The sequence below is a fragment of the Archocentrus centrarchus genome, chromosome 4 (genome assembly GCF_007364275.1).
Source record: "Archocentrus centrarchus isolate MPI-CPG fArcCen1 chromosome 4, fArcCen1, whole genome shotgun sequence".
Taxonomy (NCBI): domain Eukaryota; kingdom Metazoa; phylum Chordata; class Actinopteri; order Cichliformes; family Cichlidae; genus Archocentrus; species Archocentrus centrarchus.
Genome location: NC_044349.1, coordinates 30,691,503 through 30,713,759, shown reverse-complemented (window position 1 = coordinate 30,713,759; position 22,257 = coordinate 30,691,503). Strand labels below are relative to the sequence as shown.

Below are 22,257 nucleotides of genomic sequence, written 5' to 3'. Positions count from 1 at the left end.
GTGTTTCCTGTTTTACTTTGATAGTCCCTTGTCCTTTGTGTTTAGTTTTGCTTCCTTTATGTCACTAGTTTCATTGGTTTCTCCTGTTGTTCCCACTTGCCCTGATTACATAGTGAGTGTATTTAAGCCTTTAGTTTTTCTCTGTTCTTTGTCACATTGTCATCTATGATCCCTCTGCTGTGTGTCACCCTGCTTGTTATTTTCCTTGTATTTATTTCTGGCACCCCTCCAGCCCACTTAGTGATGGCAAAACGAGGCTTTCTGAAGCTCTTTACCTTTTTGAACCATTGTGTCAAAAACTTGTTCTCTACTTGAAGCTTTTTTCAGTACTCTTGGGTGACATCTGCTGGCCATAATGGTTGTTTCACAGCCAAATGAAGCCCTGCATATGTGGCAGCTTTCATATGTATAATAACACTTCTTAACGTGTGTGGGACAATTCCTCAAGTGACCTGCAATCCAACTGTGTTTTATGTATTTGTTCTTTGTATCCGATATTTAAAAATTATCTGCCTGAGTAATTCCATCTATGAAAAGATTTTAAAAAAATACATACATTTGGAAAATGGTTTGATTTGTCATTGATTCTAACTTACATACAGGACAGGGAAGATGTTCAATAATAATGAGGCAGTAGGTGTGATTGATCTGTATTTTTCCCTCTTTTTTGTTATACAGTTATTTCCGTTGTTATTGTACTTGTGCACCTCAGGTTTTGTTTTTTTTTTTATTATTATTATTATTCAGGAATAATTTTTCCACAGTAGATGGGCTTAAACGGTTTCTCTTTTTAGGGACAACTTCCCCAACGTTTGAGAACATCCTTTTACATTTAACAGAAGAACCTGGTATGACCAGGAATAAAGGGAGAAAGCAAAGCACCTCTTGAATGATATGGCACGATGAGTATTATATTTGAATAAACAATGACCGCGTCTTCAGCCAGCGACGTTGTCCAAGCTATCCTGTTTGCTTTTAAACATGTTGAACATTGCTGGCTGCTAATCACACATTTGGTCATTTAAAGATTTAAAGGTAGATGCATGATTTTATGTTTCAAATTAAAACGTGAATGCTGTCAAAGCCGGATTCCTTTGCCTGGCGGCTGCAAGATCAAAGAGATTAATTGGCTTTATTTTGGGGGCTATTGATGTGGTTTAAGCATCAGCATTTTTCTTTTCCCATGCTCATCATATCTGCACATATTTTCCAAATTAGAAAGAAATGAATGGATGGACACCTACACTTATTTTACCTTATTTGGTGGCAATAAAGATCAAAATATTCCCACACTTAGGAAAAATTTGATAGTTCAATTATGGAAAGTCCAAAATTTACACAAACCAGATATTCTGATGCACAGTAGCTTTGGTACAAGACGTAAAATGGCGGTTCAGTTATCTTAAAGACTGAGTATCGCGCCAAAGTTTCAAAGCTCCACCTGTGACTGTGATTCAGTCTGAATGATGCACTAAAGTGGTTCAAATGTCATCAGTGACTTCAACTGAAGCAAGCTCCGGCCCACTGCTTCACAAGACTTGACCTATCGAGTTCGAAGCATGTTTCGAAGCCTGAGTGTCAGATGTAGCATCACTAAGCCCAGTATAGCTCTGTTCCTTGATTTCTCAATAAACAACCTTTCAGTCAAGTTTGCCTGTGAGTCCTGCATTTTGGGGTGTACCTGCTCCACACAGCACACCATGACAGAACAATGCAACCATTACTCAAACCGGTGTGGGTGGCAGGAAGTTGTACAAGCATACCTGCAGGAACTGGCGAGGTGGAAGCCGTGGTTTGCTCCTGAATGTGAACCACGGTCTTGCCCTGGGTCTTGCCCTGGGAGGTACTGGCTGGGGAAAGGGATGCTCACCACCACTGCAGCCTCAGCTTCACTAACAGGCCCCATCGCCATCCGAGCCTTTGGGGATAAGGCTGGGTGGTTTCTCTCTGATGCCTGACTCTTCACCTCCTGCCACGTCGCTTGCCAGCTCCGCTTCCCTTTCACAACCTGTAGTTGGGGCATGGAGGTGGAGCTCGTGGTGCAATGAAAAGAAAAGAACTAGGCAAGCTATACCGTGATGCTGGTGCCAGCCACAGAGACATTGTAAACTTCCTGCCACACCATATACCGGCTCGTCTGACACCTCTCACATTGTGAGTAGAACTGTTTTTCCTTCCGAGGAGTTTTAGCAGGACACCCACAAATACATTGTAGAACTATGTGAGCAATGGCTCAGTCAGGGGTTTCGGGGAAGCCATGGCACCCACTGTGCATAGACTGGTGTCTGATTACCCCTGAATTTTGGACTCTTGCCTGCTTTAAATACGGACTTGGCAATCAAAATAACTCATTCCATTGCACCTGTTTCCTGCTCTGAGCCATCCAATTCTGCTGCTATGTCAAATTGTCCACTGTGGGTTTTAAGACTGTGGACACTTTAACAACTGTGAGCTCTACCTCTGATCTCCCTGCACCTGCACCTGTTTCTGTTCCTTGGGTGGAAGCAGTCCCTAAACCACAGACATCTGTGTCAGCTGCAGCAGCTCCCCTTGAGCCTCAGGCTTAGTCGACTGCAGCAGCTCCCCTTCAGCCTCAGTCCCTGATGGCTGCAACAGCCCCCAAGCAGCCATACTCCCCGTCAGCTACAGCAGTCCACAAGCCCCTGCCACCATCGGCTGCAGCAGCTTTCAAGCCTCTTCCATCATCATCCTCACCAGCAGCAGCTTCCAAGCCTCTGCCACTGTCATCCTCACCACCACCAGACACACCCAAGCAATCCCCAGAGCGGCCCCAGCTGTCCAAGGAGACAGCTATGCGCCCTGCACTGCAGCCCCAGGCTGCACATCTGAGGCCTCGTCCAGAAGTTCCTGTTCAGCCCGAGGGTCCCAAGCCACATCTGGAGTCCGAGGGTCCAGCTCAGTCAGAGCTTCCTGTCTCACCTCTCTGCCGCCACTGGGATTGCATCCGGCCTCCTGTCTCGCCTCTCCGTTGGGATTGCAGCCAGCCTCATATCTCAACTTGCCTCGCCGCTGGGATTGCGGCTGACCTCCTGTCTTGACTTGCTACCACTGCTGAGATTGTGGTTGGCCTCCTGTCTCATCTTGCCGCCGCTGCTGGGATCGCGGCTGGCCTCCTGTCTCGTCTCTCCACTGGGACTGCGGTCACCCTCCTGTCTCATCTTGCCGCAGCCACTGGGTTTGCACTGTGCCTCAGCAGCAGTTTTTGTTGGACTGTTTTCCACAGAAATTTACTGCTGTTTATGTTTTGTTTCTGTTCTGGCCCCTTGGCTGGGAGGCCCCCTGAACTGTTTTGCTTCTGTTCTGCCTCTTTCTGATGCCCAGCTTTGGACTGTTTTCCGTCTCTGTGCCATCGCTTCTTGTTCTGGCCCTGTGTTTGTTTTGTTAGGGTGCTTTTGTTTTGTTCCTTGCCCTTGGCCCTTCTGTGCTGTTTTGGCCCATCTGCTTCTCGTGCCCAGTTTTCTTTTTTGGGTTTTGGACTGTTTTTCGGGTCTTGTGTCAGCGCTGTTTGTTTTTGCCCCTGTTTCTGTTCTGTTCCTGCACCTCCGAAACAAGGCACGGAGATCCGTGCCTTGTTTCCTTTTTTTTTTATATCTTCTCAAAAGAAATTGTCACATTTGTTATACTTTGGATTTTTTAGTGTGATTACTGTCACTTGTTTTACAAAGACTGTAATGGTATGGAAAATTTAATGTCAGCTGGGATAGGCTCCAACCCCTGGGCAACATCTTGAACAGGATAAGTGTAAGATGAGTGGATGGATGGGGAAAAAAGCCCACCACAATGTCTGCTGGAAACTTTATTACTGTCACATATGTTATGTTTGGGTGTCACTGGTTTAGGAAATGCTGTCACAGAATGTCAAATTAATTTGATCTTTGTAGTAATGTAAATCTGCCAAATATAAAAGAAATCCCCAGGTGAAAGGAGCTCCACTTGCAAAATTAAGGAAAAAAAACAAACATGTTTGTTATTAGAATATGGATGTTTATTTATAGTCATTTATTGGATACTATTACATTCTTTCAAAACATTTAAATAAAGAGTTTTATAAATAGATAATTATATGGATTGAAAACCTTAAATAATATGAGACATTATGAGCCACCTGGAAAGGGATAATGCTGTGTTAAATATTGTTCCCTCCTACGCTTTACGCAGACCTTGTCCTTATTTCTGTTTAAAGCATCAAAAGGTCCTTTCAAAGTTTTTTAGTGGTATTGCAACTTTTTGTCTGATTTCAACAGTTTCTAATACATCAAAAAAACAAGGATTCCCAGTAGAAAATGGATGACATTCATTCTAATGGAAGATGCATTACTTTTTGTCGTTGCAGTTGTCTGTGATTTAGTTGTTGATGTTGTGGTTTGTCTAGCTGTTGTTGTGGTTGGTGCTGCAGTTGTGGTGGTTTGACCAACTGTTTTTGTGGTTGGTGCTGCAGTTGTCGCTGTCGTGGTTGAGGCAACAGTGGACATGGCAACTGTCGCTGTGGTTTGTGCAGCTGTTGTTGTGGTTGGTACAGAAGTGGTTGTGGCTGCTGCTGTTGTGGTTATAGTTGATGTTGCAGTTGTGGTTGGTAACACAGATGGTGTAGTTGGTGCCGCAGTTGTAGTTGCAGGGGTGACTGTTGTCATGGTTGAGACAACAGTGGTTGTAGTGGGCACCACAGTTGTTGTGGTTCGTTCCATGGTTATGGATGGGGCAGCTGTTGTTGTTGTTGTGGCATCTGTTGTAGTGGTTAAGGCCTTTACTGTAGTGGTTAGGGCCTCAGGTGCTGTGGTTGGAACTGCTCTAGTTGTGGTTGGTTCGAAAGTTGTATTGGTTGATGCAGCTGTTATAGTGCTTGCGGCCTCTAATGTTGTTGTGGCTTCTGTTGTCATGGTTGCAGCTTCTGTTGTAGTGGTTGGAGACTCAGTTGTAGTTGTTGCTGCCTCTGTTAAAGTGGTCAAGGCCTCTGTTTTTGTGGTTGGGGACTCTGTGGTTGTGGTTTTGGTCTCAGTTGTTGTGGTTGGAGCCTCTGTTGTTGTGGTTGGGGCAGTTGTTTTAGTGGTTGGAGACACAGTTGAAGTTGTTGCTGTCTCTGTTGTAGTGGTTAAGGCCTCTGTTGTTGTGGTTGGTGACTCTGTGGCTGTGGTTTGGGTCTCAGTTATTGTGGTTGGGGACTCTGTGGCTGTGGTTTGGGTCTCTGTTGTTGTGGTTGGGGCTTCTGTTGTGGTTGTGACTGTTGCTGCTGTTTGTTCGATAGTTGTAGTAGTTAGGGCTGCAGCTGTTGTGGTTAGGGCTTCAGTTGTTGTGGTTAAGGCCTCAGTTGTTGTGGTTGGGGCAGCTGTTGTAGTGGTTGGAGACTCTGTTGTCGTGGTTTGGGGTGCAGTTATTGTGGTTGGGGCTTCTGTTGTGGTTGTGACCATTGTTGCTGTTTGTTCGACAGTTTTTGTGGTTGGGACCGCAGTTGTTGTAGTTGGGGCTTCAGTTGTTGTGGTTAGGGCCTCAGTTGTTGTTGTTGGGGCAGCTGTTGTTGCGGTTGGGGAATCAGTTGTTGTGGTCAGGGCCTCTGCTGTAGTGGTTAAGGCCTCTGTTGTTGTGGTTGGGCCCCCTGTTGTAGTGGTTGGGACCTCTGTTGTCGTGCTTGAGACCTCTGTGGTTGTGGTTGGGGCAGCTGTTGCAGTGGTTGGAGACTCAGTTGCAGTTGTTGCTTCCTCTGCTAAAGTGGTTAAGGCCTCTGTTTTTGTGGTTGGGGACTGTGTGGTTGTGGTTTTGGTGTCAGTTGTTGTGGTTGGGTCTTCTGTTGTGGTTGTGACCGTTGTTGTTGTTTGTTCGACAGTTGTTGTTAGTACCTCAGTTGTTGTGGTTGGGGCCTCTGTTGTAGTGGTTAAGGCCTCTGATGTTGTGGTTGGGACCTCTGTTGTTGTGGTTGCGGCATCGGTTGTCGTTGTTGGGACCCCTGTTGTCGTGGCTGGAGCCTCATTTGTTGTCATTGGGGCCTCTGTTGTCGTTGTTGGGACCCCTGTTGTTGTGGTTGGAACCTCTGTTGTCATTGTTGGGACCACTGTTTTCGTGCCTGGAGCCTCAATTGTTGTTGTTGGGACCTTTGTTGTTGTGGTTGGGACCCCTGTTTTCGTTGTTGGGACCTCTGTTGTCGTGGCTGGAGCCTCAATTGTTGTCGTTGGGGTCTCTGTGGTTGTTGTTGCCACCTCAGCTGTTGTGGTTTGTGCCTCTGTTGTTGTGTTTGCGGTGACTGTTGTCATGGTTGGGGCTTCTGTAGTTGTGGTTGGGACCTCTGTTGTGGTTGGGACTTCTGTTGTCGTGGTTGGGGCCTCACTCGTTGTCGTTGCAGACACTGTGGTTGCTGTTGGAGCCTCAGTTGTTGTGGGTTGGGCCTCTGTTGATGTGGTTGGGGCAGCTGTTGTAGTACTTGAAGCCTCTGTTGTTGTGGTTGAGGCCTCTGTTGTTGTCCTTGGGACCTCTGTTGTCGTTGTTGGGACCTCTGTCGTTGTGGTGTGCACCTCTGTTGTCGTGCTTGGGGCATCACTTGTTATGGTTGAGGCTTCTGTGGACATGGTTGGGGCCTCTGTTGTCGTTGTTGGGACTTCAGTTGTCGTGGTTGGAGTCTCACTTGTTGTCGCTGGAGGCTTTGTTGTTGTTGTTGGAGCCTCTGTTGTTGTGGTTGGGGCAGCTGTTGTCATTGTTGGGACAGCTGTTGTCGTTGTTGGGACCGCTGTTGTTGTGGCTGGAGCCTCAATTGTTGTCGTTGGGGCCTCTGTTGTCGTTGTTGGGACCTCTGTTGTTGTGGTTGGGGTAGCTGTTGTCGTGGTTGGGGCCTCACTTGTTGTCGTTGGAGGCTCTGTGGTTGTTGTTGGGACCTCAGGTGTTGTGGTTTGGGCCTCTGTTGTTGTGGTTGGGGCAGCTGTTGTAGTACTTGAAGCCTCTGTTGTTGTGGTTGAGGCCTCTGTTGTTGTGCTTGGGACCTCTGTTGTAGTTGTTGGGACCTCTGTTGTTGTGGTTGGCGCCTCTGTTGTTGTTGTTGGCACCTCTGTTGTCATGCTTGGGGCATCACTTGTTGTAGTTGAGGCTTCTGTGGGCATGGTTGGGGCCTCTGTTGTCGTTGTTGGGACCTCTGTTGTCGTGGTTGGAGTCTCACTTGTTGTCGCTGGGGGCTCTGTGGTTGTTGTTGGGGCCTCTGTTGTTGTAGTTGAGGCAGCTGTTGTAGGGCTTAAAGCCCCTGTTGTTGTGGTCGCGGTGACTGTTGTCATGGTTGGGGCTTCTGTTGTCGATGTTGGGACCTCTGTTGTGGTTGGGACTTCTGTTGTCGTGGTTGAGGCCACACTCATTGTCGTTGCAGACTCTGTGGTTGCTGTTGGAACCTCAGTTGTTGTGGTTTGGGCAGCTGTTGTAGTACTTGAAGCCTCTGTTGTTGTGGTTGACGCCTCTGTTGTTGTGGTTGGGGCCTCTGTTGTAGTGGTTGGGACCTCTGTTGTGGTTGGGGCCTCTGTTGTCATGGTTGGGGCCTCAGTCGTTGTCGTTACAGACTCTGTGGTTCCTGTTGGAGCCTCAGTTGTTGTGGTTGGGGCAGCTGTTGTAGCACTTGAAGCTTCTGTTATTGTGCTTGGGGCCTCTGTTGTCGTGGTTGGGTCCTCTGTCGTTGTGGTTGGCACCTCTGTTGTTGTTGTTGGCACCTCTGTTGTCGTGATTGGGGCATGACTTGTTGTAGTTGAGGCTTCTGTGGATGTGGTTGGGACCCCTGTTGTCGTTGTTGGGACTTCTGTTGTCATGGTTGGAGTCTCACTTGTCGCTGGGGGCTCTGTGGTTGTTGTTGGGACCTCTGTTGTTGTGGTTGGGGCCTCTGTTGTTGCTGTTGCGGCAGCTATTGTCGTTGCTGGTACCTCTGTTGTTGTGGCTGGGGCCTCACTTGTTGTCGTTGGGGCCTCTGTGGTTGTTGTTGGCACCTCAGGTGTTGTGGTTTGTGCCTCTGTTGTTGTGGTTGCGGTGACTGTTGTCATGGTTGGGGCTTCTGTTGTTCTGTTTGGGACTTCTGTTGTGGTTTGGACTTCTGTTGTCGTGGTTGGGGCCTCACTCATTGTCGTTGCAGACTCTGTGGTGTTGTCGTTGGGGCCTCTGTGGTTGTTGTTGGCACCTCAGCTGTTGTGGTTTGTGCCTCTGTTGTTGTGGTTGCGGTGACTGTTGTCATGGTTGGGGCTTCTGTTGTTCTGTTTGGGACTTCTGTTGTGGTTTGGACTTCTGTTGTCGTGGTTGGGGCCACACTCATTGTCGTTGCAGACTCTGTGGTTGCTGTTGGAGCCTCAGTTGTTGTGGTTTGGGCCTCTGTTGTTGTAGTTGGGGCCTCTGTTGTCATGGTTGGGACCTCTGTTGTGGTTGAGACTTCTGTTGTCGTGGTTGGGGCCTCACTCGTTGTCGTTGCAGACACTGTGGTTGTTGTTGGAGCCTCAGTTGTTGTGGTTTGGGCCTCTGTTGTTGTGGTTGGGGCAGCTGTTGTTGTTGTTGAAGCCTCTGTTGTTGTGGTTGAGGCCTCTGTGGTCGTGCTTTGGACCTCTGTTGTCATTGTTGGGACCTCTGTCGTTGTGGTGTGCACCTCTGTTGTTGTTGTTGGCACCTCTGTTGTCATGCTTGGGGCATCACTTGTTGTGGTTGAGGCTTCTGTGGACATGGTTGGGGCCTCTGTTGTCGTTGTTGGGACTTCTGTTGTCGTGGTTGGAGTCTCACTTGTTGTCGCTGGGGGCTCTGTGGTTGTTGTTGGGGCCTCTGTTGTTGTAGTTGGGGCAGCTGTTGTAGTGCTTAAAGCCCCTGTTGTTGTGGTCGCGGTGACTGTTGTCATGCTTGGGGCTTCTGTTGTCGATGTTGGGACCTCTGTTGTGGTTGGGACTTCTGTTGTCGTGGTTGTGGCCACACTTATTGTCGTTGCAGACTCTGTGGTTGCTGTTGGAACCTCTGTTGTTGTGGTTGGGGCAGCTGTTGTCATTGTTGGGACCTCTGTTGTTGTGGTTGGGACCTCTGTTGTCGTTGTTGGGACCTCTGTTGTCATGGCTGGAGCCTCAATTGTTGTTGTTGGGGCCTCTGTTGTCGTTGTTGGTACTTCTGTTGTTGTGGTTGGGGCCTCACTTGTTGTCGTAGGGGTCTCTGTGGTTGCTGTTGGAGCCTCAATTGTTGTGGTTTGGGCAGCTGTTGTACTACTTGAAACCTCTGTTGTCATGGTTGGGGCTTCTGTTGTCGTTGTTGGGACCTCTGTTGTGGTTGGGACTTCTGTTGTTGTTGTTGGGGCAGCTGTTGTAGCACTTGAAGCCTCTGTTGTTGTGGTTGAGGCCTCTGTTGTTGTGGTTGGGGCCTCTGTTGTCGTGGTTGGGACCTCTGTTGTGGTTGGGCCTTCTGTTGTCGTGGTTGGGGCCTCAGTCGTTGTCATTACAGACTCTGTGGTTGCTGTTGGAGCCTCAGTTGTTGTGGTTGGGGCAGCTGTTGTAGCACTTGAAGCCTCTGTTGTTGTGGTTGAGGCCTCTGTTGTTGTGGTTGGGGCCTCTGTTGTCGTGGTTGGGGCCTCTGTTGTGGTTGGGACTTCTGTTGTCGTGGTTGGGGCCTCTGTCGTTGTCATTACAGACTCTGTGGTTGCTGTTGGAGCCTCAGTTGTTGTGGTTGGGGCAGCTGTTGTAGTACTTGAAGCCTCTGTTGTTGTGGTTGAGGCCTCTGTTGTTGTGGTTGGGGCCTCTGTTGTGGTGGTTGGGACCTCTGTCGTTGTGGTTGGCACCTCTGTTGTTGTTGTTGGCACCTCTGTTGTCGTGATTGGAGCATCACTTGCTTTAGTTGAGGCTTCTGTGGACGTGGTTGGGACCGCTGTTGTCATTGTTGGGGCCTCAGTTGTTGTGGTTGGGGCAGCTGTTGTCATTGTTGGGACCTCTGTTGTTGTGGTTGGGTCCTCTGTTGTCGTGGTTGGGGCCTCAGTCGTTGTCGTTACAGACTCTGTGGTTGCTGTTGGAGCCTCAGTTGTTGTCGTTGGGGCAGCTGTTGTAGTACTTGAAGCCTCTGTTGTTGTGGTTGGCACCTCTGTTGTTGTTGTTGGAGCATCACTTGTTTTAGTTGAGGCTTCTGTGGACGTGGTTGGGACCGCTGTTGTCGTTGTTGGGGCCTCTGTTGTTGTGGATTGAGCAGCTGTTGTAGTACTTGAAGCCTCTGTTGTTCTGGTTGAGGCCTCTGTTGTTGTGGTTGGTGCCTCTGTTGTCATGGTTGTGACCTCTGTAGTTGTGGTTGGCACCTCTGTTGTTGTGGGTGGAACCACTGTTGTTGTGCTTGGGACATCACTTGTTCTGGTTAAGGCTTCTGTGTACGTAGTTGAGACCTCAGTTGTCATTGTTGGGACTTCTGTTGTCATGGTTGGGGTCTCACTTGTTGTCACTGGGGTCTCTGTGGTTGTGGTTTGGGCCTCTGTTGTTGTCGTTGGGGCAGCTGTTGTCATTGTTGGGACCTCTGTTGTTGTTGTTGGGACCGCTGTTGTTGTTGTTGGGACTGCTGTTGTCGTTGTTGCGACCTCTGTTGTCGTGGCTGGAGCCTCAATTGTTGTCGTTGGGGTCTCTGTGGTTGCTGTTGGAGCCTCAGTTGTTGTGGTTTGGGCTTCTGTTGTTGTGGTTGGGGCAGCTGTTGTAGTTCTTGGGACCTCTGTTGTTGTGGTTGGGACCTCTGTTGTCGTGGTTGGGGCCTCAGTCGTTGTCGTTACAGACTCTGTGGTTGCTGTTGGAGCCTCAGTTGTTGTGGTTGGGGCTTCTGTTGTTGTGGTTCGGGCAGCTGTTGTAGCACTTGAAGCCTCTGTTGTTGTGGTTGGGGCCTCTGTTGTTGTGGTTGGGGCCTCTGTTGTCGTGGTTGGGACCTCTGTTGTCGTGGTTGGGACCTCTGTTGTGGTTGGGACTTCTGTTGTCGTTGTTGGGGCCTCAGTCGTTGTCATTACAGACTCTGTGGTTGCTGTTGGAGCCTCAGTTGTTGTGGTTGGGGCAGCTGTTGTAGCACTTGAAGCCTCTGTTGTTGTGGTTGAGGCCTCTGTTGTTGTGGTTGGGGCCTCTGTTGTCGTGGTTGGGACCTCTGTTGTGGTTGGGACTTCTGTTGTCGTGGTTGGGGCCTCAGTCGTAGTGGTTGCAGACTCTGTGGTTGCTGTTGGAGCCTCAGTTGTTGTGGTTGGGGCAGCTGTTGTAGTACTTGAAGCCTCTGTTGTTGTGGTTGACGCCTCTGTTGTTGTGGTTGGGGCCTCTGTTGTCGTGGTTGGGACCTCTGTCGTTGTGGTTGGCACCTCTGTTGTTGTTGTTGGCACCTCTGTTGTCGTGATTGGAGCATCACTTGCTTTAGTTGAGGCTTCTGTGGACGTGGTTGGGACCCCTGTTGTCGTTGTTGGGGCCTCAGTTGTATTGGTTGGGGCAGCTGTTGTCATTGTTGGGACCTCTGTTGTTGTGGTTGGGACCTCTGTTGTCGTGGTTGGGGCCTCAGTCGTTGTCGTTACAGACTCTGTGGTTGCTGTTGGAGCCTCAGTTGTTGTGGTTGGGGCAGCTGTTGTAGTACTTGAAGCCTCTGTTGTTGTGGTTGGCACCTCTGTTGTTGTTGTTGGAGCATCACTTGTTGTAGTTGAGGCTTCTGTGGACCTGGTTGGGACCCCTGTTGTCGTTGTTGGGGCCTCTGTTGTTGTGGTTGGGGCAGCTGTTGTAGTACTTGAAGCCTCTGTTGTTGTGGTTGAGGCCTCTGTTGTTGTGGTTGGGGCCTCTGTTGTCATGGTTGTGACCTCTGTCGTTGTGGTTGGCACCTCTGTTGTTGTGGGTGGAACCTCTGTTGTCGTGCTTGGGACATCACTTGTTCTGGTTAAGGCTTCTGTGTACGTAGTTGAGACCTCAGTTGTCATTGTTGGGACTTCTGTTGTCATGGTTGGGGTCTCACTTGTTGTCACTGGGGTCTCTGTGTTTGTGGTTTGGGCCTCTGTTATTGTCGTTGGGGCAGCTGTTGTCATTGTTGGGACCTCTGTTGTTGTTGTTGGGACCGCTGTTGTCGTTGTTGCGACCTCTGTTGTCGTGGCTGGAGCCTCAATTGTTGTCGTTGGGGTCTCTGTGGTTGCTGTTGGAGCCTCAGTTGTTGTGGTTTGGGCTTCTGTTGTTGTGGTTGGGGCAGCTGTTGTAGCACTTGAAGCCACTGTTGTTGTGGTTGAGGCCTCTGTTGTTGTGGTTGGGGCTTCTGTTGTCATGGTTGGGACCTCTGTTGTGGTTGGAACTTCTGTTGTCGTGGTTGGGGCCTCAGTCGTTGTCGTTACAGACTCTGTGGTTGCTGTTGGAGCCTCAGTTGTTGTGGTTGGGGCAGCTGTTGTAGTACTTGAAGCCTCTGTTGTTGTGGTTGAGGCCTCTGTTGTTGTTGTTGGGGCCTCTGTTGTTGTTGTTGGCACCTCTGTTGTCGTGATTGGAGCATCACTTGTTGTAGTTGAGGCTTCTGTGGACGTGGTTGGGACCTCTGTTGTCGTTGTTGGGGCCTCTGTTGTTGTGGTTGGGGCAGCTGTTGTCATTGTTGGGACCTCTGTTGTTGTGGTTGGGGCCTCTGTTGTCGTGGTTGGGGCCTCAGTCGTTGTCGTTACAGACTCTGTGGTTGCTGTTGGAGCCTCAGTTGTTGTGGTTGGGGCAGCTGTTGTAGTATTTGAAGCCTCTGTTGTTGTGGTTGAGCCCTCTGTTGTTCTGCTTGGGGTCTCTGTTGTTGTGGTTGGGACCTCTGTTGTCGTTGTTGGCACCTCTGTTGTCGTGATTGGAGCATCACTTGTTGTAGTTAAGGCTTCTGTGGACGTGGTTGGGACCCCTGTTGTCGTTGTTGGGGCCTCTGTTGTGGTTGGGGCAGCTGTTGTCATTGTTGGGACCTCTGTTGTTGTGGTTGGGACCTCTGCTGTCGTTGTTGGGAACTCTGTTGTTGTGGTTGGGGCCTCACTTGTTGTCGTTGGGGCCTCTGTGGTTGTTGTTGGCACCTCAGCTGTTGTGGTTTGTGCCTCTGTTGTTGTGGTTGCCGTGACTGTTGTCATGGTTGGGGCTTCTGTTGTCGTTGTTGGGACCTCTGTTGTGGTTGGGACTTCTGTTGTCGTGGTTGGGGCCTCACTCATTGTCATTGCAGACTCTGTGGTTGCTGTTGGAGCCTCAGTTGTTGTGGGTTGGGCCTCTGTTGTTGTGGATGGGGCAGCTGTTGTAGTACTTGAAGCCTCTGTTGTTGTGGTTGAGGCCTCTGTTGTTGTGGTTGGGGCCTCTGTGGTTGTCATGGTTGGGACCTCTGTCGTTGTGGTTGGCACCTCTGTTGTTGTGGTTCGAACCTCTGTTGTCGTGCTTGGGACATCACTTGTTCTGGTTAAGGCTTCTGTGGACGTGGTTGGGACCTCTGTTGTCGTTGTTGGGACTTCTGTTGTCATGGTTGGGGTCTCACTTGTTGTCACTGGTGTCTCTGTGGTTGTGGTTTGGGCCTCTGTTGTTGTCGTTGGGGCAGCTGTTGTCATTGTTGGGACCTCTGTTGTTGTTGTTGGGACCTCTGTTGTTGTTGCGACCTCTGTTGTCGTGGCTGGAGCCTCAATTGTTGTCGTTGGGGTCTCTGTGGTTGCTGTTGGAGCCTCAGTTGTTGTGGTTGGGGCAGCTGTTGTAGCACTTGAAGCCTCTGTTGTTGTGGTTGAGGCCTCTGTTGTTGTGGTTGGGGCCTCTGTTGTCGTGGTTGGGACCTCTGTTGTGGTTGGAACTTCTGTTGTCGTGGTTGGGGCCTCAGTCGTTGTCGTTACAGACTCTGTGGTTGCTGTTGGAGCCTCAGTTGTTGTGGTTGGGGCAGCTGTTGTAGTACTTGAAGCCTCTGTTGTTGTGGTTGGCACCTCTGTTGTTGTTGTTGGAGCATCACTTGTTGTAGTTGAGGCTTCTGTGGACCTGGTTGGGACCCCTGTTGTCGTTGTTGGGACCTCTGTTGTTGTGGTTGGGGCAGCTGTTGTAGTACTTGAAGCCTCTGTTGTTGTGGTTGAGGCCTCTGTTGTTGTGGTTGGGGCCTCTGTTGTCGTGGTTGGGACCTCTGTCGTTGTGGTTGGCACCTCTGTTGTTGTGGTTGGAACCTCTGTTGTCGTGCTTGGGACATCACTTGTTCTGGTTAAGGCTTCTGTGGACGTGGTTGGGACCTCTGTTGTCGTTGTTGGGACTTCTGTTGTCATGGTTGGGGTCTCACTTGTTGTCACTGGTGTCTCTGTGGTTGTGGTTTGGGCCTCTGTTGTTGTCGTTGGGGCAGCTGTTGTCATTGTTGGGACCTCTGTTGTTGTTGTTGGGACCTCTGTTGTCGTTGTTGCGACCTCTGTTGTCGTGGCTGGAGCCTCAATTGTTGTCGTTGGGGTCTCTGTGGTTGCTGTTGGAGCCTCAGTTGTTGTGGTTGGGGCAGCTGTTGTAGCACTTGAAGCCTCTGTTGTTGTGGTTGAGGCCTCTGTTGTTGTGGTTGGGGCCTCTGTCTTCGTGGTTGGGACCTCTGTTGTGGTTGGAACTTCTGTTGTCGTGGTTGGGGCCTCAGTCGTTGTCGTTACCGACTCTGTGGTTGCTGTTGGAGCCTCAGTTGTTGTGGTTGGGGCAGCTGTTGTAGTACTTGAAGCCTCTGTTGTTGTGCTTGAGGCCTCTGTTGTTGTGCTTGGGGCCTCTGTTGTCGTGGTTGGGACCGCTGTCGTTGTGGTTGGCACCTCTGTTGTTGTTGTTGGCACCTCTGTTGTCGTGATTGGAACATCACTTGTTGTAGTTGAGGCTTCTCTGGACGTGGTTGGGACCCCTGTTGTCGTTGTTGGGACCTCTGTTGTTGTGGTTGGGGAAGCTGTTGTCATTGTTGGGACCTCTGTTGTTGTGGTTGGGGCCTCAGTCGTTGTTGTTACAGACTCTGTCGTTGCTGTTGGAGCCTCAGTTGTTGTGGTTGGGGGAGCTGTTGTAGTACTTGAAGCCTCTGTTGTTGTGGTTGAGCCCTCTGTTGTTCTGCTTGGGGTCTCTGTTGTCGTGGTTGGGACCTCTGTTGTTATTGTTGGGACCTCTGTTGTCGTGATTGGAGCATCACTTGTTGTAGTTGAGGCTTCTGTGGACGTGGTTGGGATCTCTGTTGTCGTTGTTGGGGCCTCTGTTGTTGTGGTTGGGGCAGCTGTTGTCATTGTTGGGACCTCTCTTGTTGTGGTTGGGACCTCTGCTGTCGTTGTTGGGAACTCTGTTGTCGTGGCTGGAGCCTCAATTGTTGTTGTTGGGACCTCTGTTGTCGTTGTTGGTACCTCTGTTGTTGTGGTTGGGACCTCTGTTGTCGTTGTTGGGAACTCTGTTGTTGTGGTTGGGGCCTCACCTGTTGTCGTTGGGGCCTCTGTGGTTGTTGTTGGCACCTCAGCTGTTGTGGTTTGTGCCTCTGTTGTTGTGGTTGCCGTGACTGTTGTCATGGTTGGGGCTTCTGTTGTCGTTGTTGGGACCTCTGTTGTGGTTGGGACTTCTGTTGTCGTGGTTGGGGCCTCACTCATTGTCACTGCAGACTCTGTGGTTGCTGTTGGAGCCTCAGTTGTCATTGTTGGGACCTCTGTTGTTGTGGTTGGAACCTCTGTTGTCGTTGTTGGGAACTCTGTTGTCGTGGCTTGAGCCTCAATTATTGTCGTTGGGGCCTCTGTGGTTGTTGTTTGCACCTCAGCTGTTGTGGTTGGGACCTCTGTTGTTGTGCTTTGGGCATCACTTGTTGTGGTTGAGGCTTCTGTTGTCGTTGGGGCCTCTGTTGTCGTTGTTGGGACCTCTGTTGTTGTGGTTGGGACCTCTGTTGTCGTTGTTGGGACCTCTGTTGTTGTGGCTGGAGCCTCAATTATTGTTGTTGGGGCCTCTGTGGTTGTTGTTTGCACCTCAGCTGTTGTAGTTTTTACCTCTGTTGTGGTTGGGGCAGCTGTTGTCATTGTTGGGACCTCTGTTGTTGTGGTTGGGACCTCTGTTGTAGTGCTTAAAGCCTCTGTTGTTGTGGTTGTGGCAACTGTTGTCATTGTTGTGGCCTCAGTGTTCATGGTTGGGGCCTCTGTTGTCGTTGTTGGGACTTTTGTTGTCGTGGTTGGGGCCTCACTCTTTGTCGTTGCGGACTCTGTGGTTGTTGTTGGAGCCTCAGTTGTTGTGGCTTGGACGTCTGTTGTTGTGGTTGGGGCAGCTGTTGTTGTACTTGAAGCCTCTGTTGTTGTGCTGTGGGCCTCTGTTGTTGTGGTATGGACCTCTGTCGTTGTGGTTGGCACCTCTGTTGTTGTTGTTCGCACCTCTGTTGTCGTGCTTTGGGCATCACTTGTTGTGATTGACGCTTCTGTGGACGTGGTTGGGGCCTCTGTTGTCATTGTTGGGAATTCTGTTGTCGTGGTTGGAGTCTCACTTGTTGTCACTGGGGGCTCTGTGGTTGTTGTTGGGGCCTCTGTTGTCGTGGTTGGTGCAGCTGTTGTCACTGTTGGGGCCTCTGTTATTGTGGTTGAGACCTCTGTTGTCGTGGTTGGGGCCTCACTGGTTGTCGTTGGGGGCTCTGTGGTTGTTGTTGGGACCTCAGGTGTTGTGGTTTGGGTCTCTGTTGTTGTGGTTTGGGCAGCTGTTGTAGTGCTTAAAGCCTCTGTTGTTGTGGTTGTGGTGACTGTTGTCATGGTTGGGGCTTCTGTTGTCGTTGTTGGGACCTCTGTTGTGGTTGGGACTTTTGTTGTCATGGTAGGCGCCTCACTCTTTGTCGTTGCAGACTCTGTGGTTGTTGTTGGAGCCTCAGTTGTTGTGGTTTGGGCCTCTGTTGTTGTGGTTGGGGTAACTGTTGTAGTACTTGAAGCCTCTGTTGTTGCGGTTGGCACCTCTGTTGTTGTTGTTGCCACCTCTGTTGTCGTGCTTAGGGCATCACTTGTTGCTGTTGGTGCTTCTGTGGACGTGGTTGGGACTTCTGTTGTCATGGTAGGCACCTCACTCTTTGTCGTTGCAGACTCTGTGGTTGTTGTTGGAGCCTCAGTTGTTGTGGTTTGGGCCTCTGTTGTTGTGGTCGGGGTAGCTGTTGTAGTACTTGAAGCCTCTGTTGTTGCGGTTGGCACCTCTGTTGTTGTTGTTGCCACCTCTGTTGTCGTGCTTAGGGCATCACTTGTTGTGGTTGATGCTTCTGTGGACGTGGTTGGGACTTCTGTTGCCGTGGTTGGAGTCTCACTTGTCGCTGGGGGTTCTGTGGTTGTTGTTGGAGTCTCTGTTGTTGTGGTTGGGGTAGCTGTTGTAGTTGTTGTAGGTAGAACACAGTTTGGTCCACTCGTTACGGTACCAACATTTCGCAGAAAAGGTAAAGAAGTCACAGCCGAAGCACTTGCACACAGATTTTCAGATGCACAGCCGAAAGCTGGGATACTTTGGGTACCATCGTTTACTGCAAATGAAAAAGCAAATATTAATCATTGTTTTATATGTGTATTTTATTTCCTTTCTGTCTTCATCACATTTTAAATGGTAGAGCAACTGATACAGCTATTATACTTTTTTCTCATGCACAGCCCTCCACATGTTTTTTTCTTTTTAGCTCATTCAACAGTTCGTACACCCATATTCATATAGCACTTTTATTACAACAATTTTCAAAAATAATCAGTTGTTTCCTCAGGCAAGTATTTCTTTGCAAGCCTGCAACCTGCATACAATTTTGTGTATACAGTAAGTCGTATTGAAATGAACCTTGTGATTTTATCCAACTTGTAAATAATCTTTATGGGTCCTGACTGTTGTTTTCGCTTATGCGCCGAATGACAGTTCAGAGTACCCACCCTTTTTGGAGTCACTGGGAGACTCGGTGACGCTATGGAAAAAGACTTTCGGATGGCATCGAAGCGATTCTGGCAAACCGTCAGGCAACTCAGGAGGGGAAAGCAGTGCTCCACTCACACGGTTTATAGTGTGGGTGGGGTGCTGCTGACTTCAACTGAGGCTATAGTCGGACGGTGGAAGGAATACTTCGAGGACCTCCTGAATCCCACTGACACGCCTTCTGTAGTGGAAGCAGAGTCTGGGGATGAGGGAGATGATTTGACCATCACTGGGGGTGAGGTCACTGAGGTAGTTAAACAACTCCTTGGTGGCAGGGCCCCTGGGGTGGACGAGATTCGCCCTGAGTTCCTGAAGGCTCTGGATGTTGTAGGGCTGTCTTGGTTGACACGCCTCTGCAACATCGTGTGGAGATCTGGGGCAGTGCCAATGGATTGGCAGACCGGGGTGGTGGTCCCCATCTTTAAGAAGGGAGACCGGAGGGTGTGCTCTAACTTTCGGGGGATCACACTCCTCAGCCTCCCCGGTAAGGTCTATGCCAGGGTGCTGGAAAGGAGGGTGCGTCCGTTAGTCGAACCTCGGATCCAGGATGAACAATGCGGTTTTCGACCTGGTCGCGGAACGCTGGAATAGCTCTTTATCCTCTCAAGGATATTCGAGTGTGCGTGGGAGTTTGCCCAAGCAGTCTACATGTGCTTTGTGGACTTGGAGAAGGCATTCGAGCGCGTCCCTCGGGGTGTCCTTTGGGAGGTCCTGCGGGAGTATGGGGTGTCTGGCCCATTGTTGCGGCCCATTCAGTCTTTGTACAACTGCAGTGAGAGCTTGGTCCGTATAGCCGGTAATAAGTCGGATTCGTTTCCTGTGGGTGTTGGACTCCGTCAGGGCTGCCCTTTGTCACCGATTCTGTTCATAATTTTTATGGACAGAATTTCTAGGCATAGCCAGGTGGCGGAAGGCTTCTTCCTCGGTGGCCTCAGAGTCTCATCTCTGTTTTTTGTGGATGATGCGGTTCTGTTGGCTTCATCAGGGGGTGGCCTCCAGCTCGCAGTGTGAAGCGGCCGGTATGAGAATCAGCACCTCTAAGTCTGAGGCCATGGTCCTCAGCCGGAAAAAGGTGGAGTGCCCTCTCAGGCTCAGGAACGAGTTCTTACCCCATGTGGAGGAGTTCAAGTATCTCGGGGTCTTGTTCACGAGTGATGGGAGAAGGGAGCGGGAGATCGACAGGTGGATCGGGGCTGCCTCTGCAGTGATGCGGACGCTGCACCGGTTTGTCGTGGTGAAGAAAGAGCTTAGTGTAAAAGCGAAGCTCTCGATTTACTGGTCGATCTACGTTCCTACCCTCACCTATGGCCACGAGCTTTGGGTAGTGACCAAAAGAATAAGATCGCGAATACAAGCGGCAGAAATGAGTTTCCGTCGAAGGGTGGCTGGCCTCTCCCTTAGAGATAAGGTGAGGAGTGCAGCCATCCAGGAGGGGCTCAGAGTAGAGCCGCTGCTCCTCCACATCGAAAGGAGCCAGTTGAGGTGGCTCGGGCATCTGATTAGGATGCCTCCTGGCCGCCTCTTAGGTGAGGTTTTCTGGGCATGTCCCACCGGGAAGAGGCCCCGTGGTAGACCCAGGACACGCTGGAGGGATTATATCTCTCGGCTGGCCTGGGAACGCCTTGGGGTCCCTCCGGATGAGCTGGAGGAGGTGGCTGGGGAGAGGGAAGCCTGGGCTTCTTTGCTTAGGCTCCTGCCCCTGCGACCCGGCCCCGGATAACCGGAAGAGAATGGATGGATGGATGGATGGATGGATGGATGGATAGTTTTAGGTAGAAAAAAAAAACACGATTAAAGATGAGCTTTGATAAAGTATACAACATAAAGACTCACTAGTTGATTGAAAGCAGCGGTTCTCCACTCCTTCACATTGTAATGTAGAGGTGCACTGTGAGGTCGAGGGGTCACAAACGTTACACAGTAGACCGTTACCTGACTGAGGAGCAGGGTCTAAAACAGAAAGGAGCATTATTTCATTTTCATTCTGTTATCCTGTCTCCAGTAAGCAACTTATTGATTTGTACTTACCAGGCAGAGTTTCTGAGTTACAGTTATCTGTGTTGCAGCACATGGCAGATGCAAGAGCACTTTGAAAGCCTAGGTCAACTGAAAATGTCTGAGTCCCCATACGTGGACACAAGGAAGAAGATGCACATGCCTTGTAGATTTGCCTTGCCTGAACTCCAGATGAATAAGCTGCAAATTCAAAGTGCAGTTTATTGTTGATGGAAAACACACCTAACTTCACAGTATTTGTAATTTAGTGAAAATTATCAGAAGATATGAAGAAAAGACTACCTAGAATGGTGGTTGTAACACACATCGTCTCTGAAGAACAGTTATTTGGTGCTGTGCTTGAACACATTTGATCTGTGCAGATTTGACACTGAAGAGCTCCAGCTGTACTCAGGAGAAAAACAGAGAAGTGATGATCATATAATTGACACTTAATTAAGCCTTAACAGATTTCACATGTTGAGCAAAACAGAATTTTAAGTAATTTATAAAAACATATGTTTTAACAACTTCTCCTATTATTATTATTATTATTATCTCCTCCCTTTTGTTTGAGAGATTATCTATGGCTCAATAATATAACATATTTTTGAGGGATCTCTGCATTTTTGATTTATTTTCATGAATGTTGTCTCATGAGTGACTGGATCCTTTTTGTTCCATAACTCTTTCTCTTGTCAGGAGTGCTACTGACTGCCTCTGTCTCAAGAGTGTAACATCTATACAGTTGGTTTCATTTCCTGTTGCTACTATCTTGGCTCTAGGGAGAATATAGGAAGTGACAAGGATCATTAGTAAATATATTAAAGATCATCCGTGTAAAATACCTCACTTTGACATGATTAAGACACAAATCTGTTGTACAGGCTTCATTTTTAAGAAAATTAGTTAAATGAATTTTCTTGACATCAACTATTACTATTATAATTATTAATCACAAATTGTCTAAAGGGTAACAGAGTTGAAACCAAATGAGGATACTGAGACTACAACCTACAACATTTTTTCAGCACAGTAACAACTTTACACTCTTGTCTTCTTGTTGGGTTTAAACTATGTTTTCCTAGATCTTTAGATAGATGATAATATATATATATATATATATATACTCCTTATATATACTCCTGAGTATATATAATATGCTCCAGGTCCAAAGGATTTTGATCTAAATATCAACTTTCCCTCATTACTGTTACAAGATTTTTGCATTTCTTTACATCTTTGCATCACTGGTTATTTTGTGGCCAGTTTCAGCTTTTCAGCTCAGAAAAGGTTTTCTTCATCCACTGGCCCTTCCCCTCCCAATTCTCCCAACCATCCCTCTAACCATCTCAGGCAAAAAACCTTTTCCTGCATGTACATGTCGTTTCAGCAACTTCTCTCAAAGGACATTTGGCAGTTTTTGAACATTTAACAGATGTGAAATGCAGTAGATTTAATACAACTATACTCATTTGAATAAAAAAAAAACCCCCTTCAGTATATTATAAGAATTAGTGGAGTTACCTGTGCTGGACACTGCCCAGAGGAGAATCAGAAGCATGATGGGCTTCATTGTGATGAACAGGTCAGTACTGCAGACTAGTTTCCTTGGATTGTGATACTAATCATCAGGAGCGTGAAACACTTTATATACTGAACAGGTGACCTCAAGAATGGGTGTGTTTGCATTTTAACAGTATGACCATTCAAACAGTCAGCTCTTCTTTTGTCAAATCATTGTCAGTGCACATTACCACACCCTTTTTTCAATTTCGCACTGAAATAAAAATATACACAATAGCCTTCTAATTTCTAAATATAAATGAATGAGAATGATCTCCTTCTATGTGTCACGTCATGTTATGAGTCCATGAATGCTTGCCTCCATCTTGGTAAAAGCTGCTAGAATATGGAATGAATGATCATCATCTGATCTTACACTACATGAAGGATTGTGTACGGTATTTTTGAATTCCCTCAAAACCCTCTGAACCTTTTATATGCAGTCTAATACACCATCAGTTTAGGGAATTATTGCTGAATTAATCTTTCACATTATGCTTTTAATCCTCATTACTTTTTCTAAAGGCTTAGCACAATAAACAAACAATTTTTGACCATAAGAAACACTAACCGTGGAAGCTTATCTGTCTGGCTGAGGTTTCTATAAAGATTCTGAAAATAAAAATCTGTCACAGCCATAATCAATGCAACTCTGTGACTGATCCTTGCTATTTCTTTAGTTTATAGAGACAGGTTGGGCTCGTGTTTTCAGCATACTGTTACACTGGCATGATGCAGTTCAGGTAAATAAGAATGAATTCAAAGTTTTAAAAAAGCTGTAAAAATAATCAGTGCATCTCACATGACTGTTCAAACAACCAAATTAATCAGAGAGATGTTTAAAACTGTTGCAAGCGTGGCAGCAGTCATGATTGTCATG

At 48.5% G+C, this 22,257-nt stretch overlaps 5 protein-coding genes across 5 annotated transcripts; all 5 read right to left on the bottom strand.

Annotated features, from left to right (window-relative positions):
- Positions 1 to 1,720: 1,720 nt before the first annotated feature.
- LOC115778914 (cell wall protein DAN4-like) lies at positions 1,721 to 5,684 on the bottom strand. The gene is made up of 3 exons (XM_030727291.1): positions 4,871 to 5,684; positions 2,363 to 2,402; positions 1,721 to 2,033 (listed from the first exon to the last, which is right to left on the bottom strand). Exons 1-3 carry the CDS (start codon positions 5,424 to 5,426, stop codon positions 1,721 to 1,723), a joined length of 909 nt encoding a protein of 302 aa, XP_030583151.1. The 5' UTR covers positions 5,427 to 5,684.
- A 169-nt stretch (positions 5,685 to 5,853) lies between these two features.
- Positions 5,854 to 8,968, bottom strand: LOC115778913 (mucin-5AC-like; the record flags this gene model as incomplete). Its single annotated transcript, XM_030727290.1, has 6 exons — positions 5,854 to 5,971; positions 7,360 to 7,436; positions 7,497 to 7,835; positions 7,962 to 8,128; positions 8,422 to 8,485; positions 8,879 to 8,968. Coding segments are annotated over 6 exons (855 nt in total), but the record flags the coding sequence as incomplete, so codon positions are not given.
- Positions 8,969 to 10,094: 1,126 nt separating this feature from the next.
- LOC115778912 (mucin-5AC-like) lies at positions 10,095 to 11,434 on the bottom strand. Its single transcript, XM_030727289.1, has 2 exons — positions 10,658 to 11,434; positions 10,095 to 10,307 (listed from the first exon to the last, which is right to left on the bottom strand). The coding sequence occupies exons 1-2, from the start codon at positions 11,432 to 11,434 to the stop codon at positions 10,095 to 10,097; spliced, it is 990 nt and encodes a 329-aa protein (XP_030583149.1).
- Positions 11,435 to 11,612: 178 nt separating this feature from the next.
- LOC115778911 (integumentary mucin C.1-like) lies at positions 11,613 to 14,194 on the bottom strand. Its single transcript, XM_030727288.1, has 2 exons — positions 13,556 to 14,194; positions 11,613 to 11,642 (listed from the first exon to the last, which is right to left on the bottom strand). Exons 1-2 carry the CDS (start codon positions 14,192 to 14,194, stop codon positions 11,613 to 11,615), a joined length of 669 nt encoding a protein of 222 aa, XP_030583148.1.
- A 2,977-nt stretch (positions 14,195 to 17,171) lies between these two features.
- Positions 17,172 to 21,415, bottom strand: LOC115778910 (phospholipase A2 inhibitor and Ly6/PLAUR domain-containing protein-like). The gene is made up of 5 exons (XM_030727287.1): positions 21,339 to 21,415; positions 20,115 to 20,216; positions 19,845 to 20,012; positions 19,606 to 19,766; positions 17,172 to 17,324 (listed from the first exon to the last, which is right to left on the bottom strand). Exons 1-5 carry the CDS (start codon positions 21,385 to 21,387, stop codon positions 17,172 to 17,174), a joined length of 633 nt encoding a protein of 210 aa, XP_030583147.1. The 5' UTR covers positions 21,388 to 21,415.
- Positions 21,416 to 22,257: the final 842 nt, after the last annotated feature.